Source organism: Sardina pilchardus, chromosome 8 (genome assembly GCF_963854185.1).
Source record: "Sardina pilchardus chromosome 8, fSarPil1.1, whole genome shotgun sequence".
In the NCBI taxonomy this organism is placed as follows: domain Eukaryota; kingdom Metazoa; phylum Chordata; class Actinopteri; order Clupeiformes; family Clupeidae; genus Sardina; species Sardina pilchardus.
The window spans coordinates 21,540,376-21,550,585 of NC_085001.1; the positions used below are offsets into that span (position 1 = coordinate 21,540,376).

At 41.9% G+C, this 10,210-nt stretch overlaps 1 protein-coding gene across 3 annotated transcripts; it reads right to left on the reverse strand.

Annotated features, from left to right (window-relative positions):
- Positions 1 to 1,935: 1,935 nt before the first annotated feature.
- On the reverse strand, positions 1,936 to 9,012 carry fsta (follistatin a). Of its 3 annotated transcripts, none has more exons than XM_062543207.1 (6): positions 8,853 to 9,012; positions 7,332 to 7,523; positions 6,879 to 7,097; positions 6,328 to 6,552; positions 5,367 to 5,597; positions 1,936 to 3,355 (listed from the first exon to the last, which is right to left on the reverse strand). In XM_062543207.1, exons 1-6 carry the CDS (start codon positions 8,944 to 8,946, stop codon positions 3,267 to 3,269), a joined length of 1,050 nt encoding a protein of 349 aa, XP_062399191.1. In that variant the 5' UTR covers positions 8,947 to 9,012; the 3' UTR covers positions 1,936 to 3,266. The 3 variants fall into 3 exon arrangements, with proteins under 3 accessions (XP_062399191.1, XP_062399192.1, XP_062399194.1); XM_062543208.1 differs by having other exon boundaries at positions 1,936 to 3,378; XM_062543210.1 differs by lacking the exon at positions 1,936 to 3,355 and having other exon boundaries at positions 5,359 to 5,597.
- Between the last annotated feature and the right edge of the window lie 1,198 nt (positions 9,013 to 10,210).

A 10,210-nucleotide genomic window follows, 5' to 3' on the forward strand; every position in this document is an offset into this window, starting at 1 on the left:
TGCATGCACTGCATGTGACCATCAGGTGCTTCATCATAGCTGACCATCACCACCGAATGAAACGGAACTATGCACACACTTGATCATTAGCTGTAACTGGACTCCTTAAATGTTTTTTTTTTTCCCTCCTGTTGAATCAAACAACTTCTCAATTCTCAGTTCCTTGTTGAAAAAAAAAAAACTCTTATGATGCCTCATAGTTTCATTTCCTTGGGTAATACATATTCCATTTGGTGCATTAGGTTTTTCAATATGCCTATGTGCCTCTTTAAGGCAGGTTATGTATCTGAAATGGAAGGACGAAGTAAGAAGGTCAGACTTCAAAAGGCTGAACGCAGGTAGGTATGTTCTCTCTTATTCCTCTCTAGAGGATGATTTAGTGATGAGAACACCAGCTGCTGGATCCCTAAGTCCAGTTGGGCTGTGGGGGGAAGATTGGTCATTTTGAGATTTTTGTAATCTGTGATATCCAAAATCACCCGGTCAGTGTAGCCTAAAACCCTACCTCGTTTTTGACAGAACAGAGGGAAGAAGTGCATTTCATTTGATTTCAGCAATGAAGGGTTGAATTTTGTTTTATTATTATTTTTTTATATAAGGTTAAGCTGTTCTGCGGCTGTGCCTCTGAAATATCATAACTAAAGTCTCTCGTCATTAAACTGTCTGGACCGCAATGCAACCCAATATATTACCATTTAAATACATAATCCATAATGTCTCTTTGTTCGGTGAAATTGACATTGAAAGCTATAGCAGATTATTCTCCCGAGTGTGTGTGCTCAGGGATACAGCAGTCCCAGCAGTCTGGAATGAAGTGTGCTATTCTAACCCTCGTTCATTACCAGGACTGTATTTGTAACAGTGTCAACGGATAATTCAATTACTTGAGCACACCAGAAAGCGTATGCAGAGGAGCCGTCTGGCAGCGGAGGAGTCGGTGAGCTGTCCACCCTCTGCCAGGTAGAGAGGCTAACCAAAGCCGAGTGGGAAGAGAACGAAGAAGTGCAAGTTATTGAAGGGCTTAAGTATAGGTCCTCTGTGGACGTGCGGGGGCTGGCTGTGGGGACCTGTTTCTCTCTCTCTCTCTCTCTCTCTCTCTCTCTCTCTCTCTCTCTCTCTCTCTCTCTCTCTCTCTCTCTCTCTCTCTCTCTCTCTCTCTCAGTCTCACATACTCTCTCTCTCTGTCTCACATAATCTCTCCCTCTCTCGCTCTCTCTTTATTTAGGCCAGGCCCCTGGCTCTTTCTCCAGCGCTCCGCGGAGCTGTTGCAGAGACGGCTGCTGCAACTCATGAAGCATCTGGACAGCTATGAGAGAGTGCAGTACTCTCTGCGGAACTATAAGACTTGGGGGGAAAAAAAGAGTGTTGGAAAACAGTCACAGGGTTTACTGTTCGTAATGACTTTTTGAAGGGAAACGCCTCAATGTAGGAGGGAGCACACCACCCGAAGAGTTTTGCTGCCATATCAACAAAAGTGGCACAGAACAAAGAACCGCTCCTCATGTGCATGAGCCAGTAATGTAATACGCCTGTACTAAGAGGTGTTCCAGTAGTGGAATCCGTGAAAGCATTATGGGAACATCTTCTGTCTTCATGTTCTTGATGAACACACTTTGGAGAGTTTGGGGTTGGAAGAATTCTGGGACGTGTCTGCAGTTGTTTGTGTGCTGGGCTGAGCTGATGGATCAAGGTTCTAATTACACCACAGTTATGGCTCTGATTCATGATTGAGGGTCAATTACTGATCAAACGTTTCCCATCGAAGCAAATAACTGTACGTGCCTTTGGTTGGATAAATGTGTCTGCTAAATGTACTGTATATTTAAAGAGACATGGCCTTTGATTTCAGATGAAGGGGTCCTTCACTAACTGAGTACATGTGTTAATGTTTTAAAGGCTGAAGATCACGAGAATGGACCAGGTTAAGTAGTTTCATGAATTTTCTTTTTATTATTGTTTTCACTCTTCATATCTGTACAAATACCATCAAACTTTGTATATACATATGACATTTACATAAAAAAATACAAAACTATATATTTATAACTGAATTTTCTGTATTTAGCTTGTGATGTCTGAAAAATAAAAAATGCATCTTCAAAACAATGCACACAAAGAAAAGTGATAGGTCTGATATACCGATACCCAACGCTACGTATCATTATTCCTATGTGCTCCACCAGAGCCATATGGAGCGGAACATTGGCAAAAACAAAATAGTATGTACAAGTAAATGGCACATATCTGATAATCAAGTATGATTGAAAACTATTCTCTTTTTTTCCCTAACATTTCACTGAAAAGACAATACTGCAGTTGAAAGATATCTGGTGTTTGACATCTACTTAATTTTTATTAAGGGCTTACTTTCAGAAGAACTATATATTGGCGTGCTGCACCATATCGAGCCACTTTGCCAGAACCATTGAGATAGTCCCTTTGGTCAGCTATTGTGAACTGTAAACAAAACCAGTAACATTTATGTACATTTAAAGAGTGACAGATTCCCAATAAATAAACACACAGGCTAACATGCATTTTTCTTGTGTGTGTCTGTATGTGTATGACAGAGCAAGAGTTTGTGTGTGTGTGTTGTGTGTGTTGTGTGTGTTGTGTGTGTTGTGTGTGTCTGTGTGTCTGTGTGTGTCTGTGTGTGTCTGTGTGTGTCTGTGTGTGTGAGTGTGTGTGAGTGTGTGTGTGTGAAATATAAACATCTGTGACAGAATGGACAGCGATAAGCAGATTTGTACAGCGTGGGGATAGCAATTTACAGCTTGCAGATGATGTATACTTTACATGGTAACCTTGGTACCTCACAATAAATAACATTGCTTCTCTTTGGACAAATATATTTCTTCATAATAAAAAAAAGGAAGAAGAAACAAACAAACAAAAAAAAACAATGCACATCCACATGTGCACACACAAGGACATGCTCACACACACGCAAACACACACACACACACACACACACAGCATTCACACCCTCTCACGAACCTCAAAATAAAACATGATTGATAGTAAGCCAGACACTGTAAATGTATAAATTATAAATCCAACAAAGGAAAATAAAACACTGCATAAATAAACATCTATAGCAGACTGGACTATATGTATACTTCCTTTTTCTTTTAAAAAATAAATAAGCATACACATATGTACAGTATAAACAGAGTTTCCTCGCCCCACGATGGAGAGTTCCGCCGGTGGTGGTGATAAGGGTTGTATGGGGAGTGTGTGAGTGATTGACTTTCTATTAGTGTGTTTTATCCATCCAAGAGTGGGGATAAATGGATATAAGCCATGTAGTCCTGGTCGTCCTCATCCTCCTCCTCTTCCTGGTCTTCTGTGATGGCTAGATGGAAGAATACATGGTAGCTGTTGCATGAGTCAAGACCACACAACAGCGCAGAAATCTCAGTGAAAGTTTGAATAAGAAGAGGGGGGGAAAACTGGCAGCCACAGTATAGCTTTGTTTTGATGGGGTTTTTTTTTAGGCGATTTGGCAATCAACAATGAGCCTTGGCACTCCCAAATTACGCAACCCAATTTACATAACCTAGAAATGATGATGATGAGAGAGAGAGAGAGGGGTGATATGGAGGCTCAATGGCCTAAGTCCCTTTTTTTTCTTCCGTTTCTTTTTGGCAAGTTCCAGAAAGAGGACAAAATGTGCTCTTTGGGTTCTAAGAACGAGCCTCTTTTTTTTCAGTTTCTCTCTCTCTAGATCTTTTGCTCCAGACGCACCACTATTGCAACAGGGCTGCGGGACACTTGGCGCTTTGACCTTTGCAGCAAGTTGGGTGAGGGCTTGGGTGGGGGAGGGCAACTGGTGGTGGCACAGCTTCTGAGGTATTTCTCTACAGGAGAATTTAACATTGGCAAAACACAAACAAAACATCACACAGGCAGAGCAAACAAAAAAACAAAAATTCAAAAAATCCAAAAAAAAAAAAAAAAAAAAAATTGAAACAAGCGGACAGTCCCTCATAAGTCATACGAACAATTCTGCTATATGTATCTGTAATGTGTATACTGTTCATATATATGTATTTATTCTGGTGGGTAACACACCTACAATAGACAAGCACAAACATCAACTGGATATGTGTCAACTGTATTTCAGTCTGATCGCAGAGTCGAGATGAGAAGGAATCATTCTACAAGTTTCTGCTTCTTCTTCGTACTGTGAAATGCCATATTCATCTAGCCCCGTGAGGTGATCATAAAGTTGGTCCCTTGGAATCATTGTATGCCTTATAGGGCACTGAGACATTAAGGTAAAATGTCAAAAAACTTTCAAATTGAGATGTTTCATGTTAAGCATGAAATGGCTTCTCCAGGCTTTCTTTCTCTTTTTCTGACTTGGAATGTATTCTGTTCTTTGCTGTGGAAATAGTTGATGGCAACTGGCTTCATGAACACATTGCATTGTTAACTGGCCATCTTAGAAGAAATAGGTAGTGTATGTTATGGATTGTTATATACAAATATATAGTATATAATTACAATGATCTATACATACATGTATAGGTGTGTGTGTGTGTGTGTGTGTGTGTGTGTGTGATATGTATATTTTACGAAAATGGCACCAATGTTACAATCACCTTAGGCATATTCATGAATAGATGCATCTGTATGTTTGATTATATACACGTTGGCTGCACTATGTATGTCAGTGACACACGTGGTGCATTTTGAAATGATTGCTTACAGCCAAAAGCATAAAAAGAAAAAAAAAAATACAACATTAACGTGAAATTTGCAAGGCGACGATGGAATTTACAAAAACAAACACTTCAACAAATTCATATAAAGTTAAGGCAACCCATTGTTAAATGTAATAGGTTACTGAGATTACAAAAACAAACACCTAAGCCTTAAAAACACGATTTTTCCAACTCCAAAAAGTTAGTCTCCATATATATATAGATTTGTGTTAGTTGTTTAACGAATCTTTCTAACATGAGTCCTTTTTTTCACATCTAATCCTCTCGCGTTGTATGAATTTTCTTGCAAAAAAATTGCAAAATTAATGTCAACCAGCGGGGGGGAAATCATAGAAAAAAAAAGAAAAAAAACACTTAACGAAAACAAAAAAATAAGGACATGCAAGTATGTCCAATATCCGGTCCTTTCTTGGCTTTTGCCATATCTGTAGTAGGAGTTTGAAGTGTGAGGTTGAAAGTGGGCCGTGTTATTTTAGGGGAGTTTGGGGGAGGGGCATAAAGTCACATGGGCAGAGGTGGGGGGGGTGGGGGGGGGGGGGGGGTAAGCAGCAAGGTTTGGGGGGAAAGCACGCAATAGTCTTTTGCCATTAGTCAGAAAATGGGGATTTCTAGAGGGTGGCCACGAGAGTTACTTACAATTGCAAGATCCCGAATGCTTAACCTCCAGCAGGACGCCCTGTGTGCAAGCCGCCTGCTTCATGGCGCACTCGCTGGGGTAGGTTGTGTTGTCGCTGGCGCACACCGCCTCCTCGGAGCGACTGTCCGGGCACGCCTCTTCGCAGAGGGCGCAGCGGCCTCGGCCCATGCGGGCGTCCCACAGACACTTCTTCCCCGCGCTGCACTGGATGTCGTCGCACGACTTTGCCTCTGCCGAGACGGAGAGACAGGAGACACGAGCGGAAAGGGAGAGAAAAGAGAGAAAAAAGATGAGACCCTTTTGCTGACTGAGACTGGCACCCAACAGGACACATGTATACTATCTTTGAAAAGATACCCATAGGATACCCTCTTCTGTCAGGACTTGGGGATACCTGCGTTCCTGTACCTGTGTTAATATCTCTAGATTCATATCTGTAGATCTAGATCTATAGACATATATCTATTCATCTATAGATCTATGATGACGAGTGAAAGCCCGGTTTGAAATGAATGCTATCACACAGCTGCTGTATTCAATCACGGCCCAGGAAATTGAACTGATTGGCGGTGTACTCGCTCACATTGTAATGAGGTGTGAGAACATTGGGTTTGCCAACATCAGGAACTAATTACACAGCCTTGACTTTTCCCTGAGCAAATAACAATCTCAACAACACTGGAAGGTATTTACAAATGCTTTCAAATAATGCTGCTGCAGATGTGCAGCAGAAAGTCTTACATAATCTACAGCGGAAAGCAAAACATTTTGTCTTTTTACAGTTCACTAAATGTTGTTCCAGTCATAACTTTTTTGTTTTTCATTCAAAAAGTCAAATACTCTGAGCAACCTAAAAGTGTTGCACATGAATCATCAGCAACTATATTGGTCAATAACTATCCCTTTGGTGTTCGAGTTGTCTTTCTGCAACAGGGTAAGTGGGGGCAAAGTTCAACTTACTGATGCACTTGCCCTCGTATGCCACTCCGATGGAACGGCCGAGGAGGCAGGTGGCCCTTCGCAGGTGGCAGGCGCTGGCGTAGACGATGCCGTCGTTGCCGCACAGGTACTGCTCCGGGTTGGTGACCTCCGGGCAAATGCGGTTGCAGGTCACGCAGTAGGCGTTGTTGGTCTGGTCCACCACACAAGTGGAGCTGCCTGGGCAAAGCACGTCACGGCACGTCTCTGCAGGGGGAGAGAGAAGGTAGGTGTCAGCTTATGTCTTCATCATCATCATCATCATCATCATCATCATCAACAACATCATCATCATCACTCCCATTTATCAATAACAAGAGTCTAATGCATTGAGCAGAAGTGATTTATTCACCATATAACCATCTCCCACAGTTGGACACAAGAACAGTGGCACGCACACACACACACACACACACCATCTAGTCAGGTAATGATGTAACATTAAACATCACAACCACCCTCTACTGGTCATCCCTTCTCCTGCACTCTCTCTCTCAGCCAAATGCACACACGATGCTAAATAAGCTACTCACTCTTGCATTTGCCCTGGTATTGGACCTCCAGGTCCGGGTGGCCTTTACACTTGGATTTCAGCAGGGCGCACTCTTCGCGATAGGTTTTTCCGTCTGAGCCACACACGGGCCCTTTCCAAGTGACGTTGGAGCAATCTGGGGCACAGACGCAGCGTGGCTTGCTCCTGCGGTTCATCTTGCATCTCTTGCCCGGGCCACAGTCCACGTTGTCACAAGTCTCTACATATGTGTTCCCAAAGCAATGGCATTATTTAGCGACAAAACAATCATATAGAGCGCACTTATTTTTCATATAGTCATAATATATTTGCTATTACTTATTGATGACAACTTATGTCACGACACATATGTTACATTCATAGCGTAAATGAGTAATGGACAAGTAATACATATTCCAGCAACTCTGGCGACGCTAAGAATATGTATCTTCATAAATCACCGAAGTCGACCTACCTTTGCAAGGTACGCAATTGGGAGCCCCGCCGTTGAAGATCATCCACCTGAACAGCGTGCTGTTGGGAACATCCTCCTCTGTCCAGGACGTTCCGAGCCTACCACTCCTACAACATTCCTCTCTGCTCATCCCAGGCATGTAGAGAACCTGGCACCTTCCGTTTTTCCCTTGCTGCAGCCAGCAGTTGCCAGCTGTCAAAGGGGGAAAAAATACCAGTCGCTTTAAAGTCTGAAACCAGTGACCCAGACACAACACGTGTAGCCTGTATTAGTTGTAGCTCTGTCTCTTCCCCTCCCCCGCGGTATTTTGTCTGATTTTCTAACGTAATGCGCCTATTTTAACACAAGCCTGTCTGAACAGCCGAACGTAAACTGTCAGCTGGCACAATACAACTCAAGCGAAATTGAAATGATCACCCAGCGTCGACGATACAATGACTTGAAAATTACTTCTTTTAAAATCCCAAAGAGGACAACGGCGACGTTTTGACAGTAAAGCTGGGAGATTATAAAGGCTGCTGCCCCTATTCAAACAACATTCGCGAAGTCTAGACTACCGTCTACATTTTTTCCCTGACGCGCCATGTGCAACTGTTCCAAAAAAAGAGAAAGAAATACATTATCTGTTGCCGAATGTTTTATTTACAAAGTGTATCTCGCGAACTGTCTGCTAAACTTCACCATCGACACTGCATATTCGTAATGTCACATTTGGAAACAGCCACGGTAAGAGGAATCCAGCCAGAGCGGAAACATTCAACAAACCGCGCAGTCACGCAACGTTTCGGAACTCAACTTTGCACTTATCTGAAGGTAATTTAACACGCAGATGATTCTCTCTGACAGAAAACGATGATTCAAGTACTTGACAATACTTTTATAACTTTATGCCAATGTACTTGGTCTTAATAATATCCCAAACTGCATCATGTGTCCACGACAGAGAACTCTATAACATAAACCGAATTCAAGGCTGCATGGATCTAACATATAATTGGCTAAGATCTTTGGCATATTAGTTATGACAAGTTTTCACAACTGTATTTCTGACTCGCAAAATGACAAAATGTAATAACGTACATTGGGTCCATAAAGGTGTCTATGTAAACTTGCTTCAAAGTCCCTGGCTCGCTATAACAAATTATATCTAAAATATCTAAAAGCGTGTCGCAGTCATTCAGTTCCAGGGTCCTTCTAGTGACTATACGAGCCAAACGTGGTAAAGAACACCAAAAACTAAATGTAAGATTTTTTATGCTGTCTATCCCCATGATTCATGTTTCTGAACAACTCCTCTTTTAATCACGTAAACTCATTTGATAAGCTCATTCTGACCATATTGAACGCACCTGTTTCCCAAGTGTATTCACACAATGAACTGCTCAACACTGTTCAGAAAGTTAGACAGTCGGAACTCAAAACGATCAAATGGCCACTCCAAACGTGCAGTGCGTAAACAAATAAACTTAACAAAGTCGAAAATACTACAAAGATGAGAGCATCATAAATTCAACAACTCACCTTGCACTTTCTGGTCCTCAATGAAATGACAAAGCCAGACCAGTATTAAAATCATGCCCGGGTGGATCTGGTGTCTCCTTAGCATCCTTAACATGGTGAAGGCAAAGTGAAATAAGGTCTGCTGAAACAAGCAGCGCAAAAAGTAATGTACTTAGACGGGTGTCGGTGCTGAATGAATGTCTGTCTCTGAATGCAACCTCTTTTTAAGTCTAGAAGGGGTCTAGGGCCAACTGTCTGCGGTGGGCGGTCTCCTCCTCTGTGGGGGAGGAGAGAAAGAGTTTGTTGGAAGTTCTTTCTATCCCCATCAGGTGACATCTTGCCAATCTCTCGTACGAACTTTCTCCCGAACCTCGTGGGCACCAGTGTAGTCCGCGGGGAGTTCTCCGTCTGTGAAGCGACTAGAGATAACAGACAATTTCAGAGAAATCTTGCGCCAAGTACGCCGAGAGAAAGAGCTGCGGAATGGAGCCGTGGAGTTTGTCAAGCTGTGATAGTTGAAAATAGACAAGTGATGACAGAGGATGTTTATAGAGGCCTCCAAAAATTTGATCTCCATAAAACTGATGCTGTGTCTGTCGCAGAGCACAGCAAGCTGCTTTCAGAATATAGGACTAGACTATTGACAATATAGGCTATAAACGCCATATGACAATTTCTCATTGGACTGCCATATGCTTGTCTACAGCTCTTCATCTAAATTACATGCTATTATTATTTTTACATTATTATTATTATTCATTATTATGATGATTATTATTATCAAGCATTGGCTTAGTTTTACTGTTCGTTTCTTCTGGTGTTGTAGGGTAGTATAATATTAAACCAGAAATTATTTATTCAGTATTCATAACCAAACATAATTGTTTGAATTATTAACTGCCTGGCGATAACTGATCTTTTCCCACCAGCTGCCTTGAGAAAATGTGTCAGTCATAATCTTCTAAAATAGCTCGAGATTTGCAGAAGAAAACAATAGACCAGAATACTGTCATGCTCGGCTAATATTAGCGCAGACAGTTGTTTGGGTTCCTTTCTCGCCTCTGGTATTAAATATATCCAATCCCTGTTTCCGAATCGCTGATGGCCAATAGGCAGGTGTAAGAGCGCCCTCTCTCGCTAGCATCAAGTAGCCTAAACTGTGCCTAAGGTCTGAAAGAGCTCACGTCGAGGAGACTGAACCCATAAAGAAAACGTGTCCAAACAGAATAGATAAAGGTGAGTAAAAAGTAGCCTACAATTGCCATTCTGCAAGATAAATGAAGCGGTCTATCCTTAGTTTAACTTTGTAGACCTTTAATAAGCTAGAATGTCTTCATAAATGTGTCAATCACCCGGCCCATCTAAAATGAAGGAACATC

What these genes read in the sequence shown, in the direction of transcription:
- fsta (XM_062543207.1), bottom strand. Translation starts at nt 8,946, where the DNA reads ATGTTAAGGATGCTAAGGAGACACCAGATCCACCCGGGCATGATTTTA. An exon ending in CAATTGCGTACCTTGCAAAG is followed by an intron (nt 7,098 to 7,331) that starts GTAGGTCGACTT and finishes ACACATATGTAG; the next exon opens with AGACTTGTGACAACGTGGAC. An exon ending in ATACGAGGGCAAGTGCATCA is followed by an intron (nt 5,598 to 6,327) that starts GTAAGTTGAACT and finishes CCGTCTCGGCAG; the next exon opens with AGGCAAAGTCGTGCGACGAC.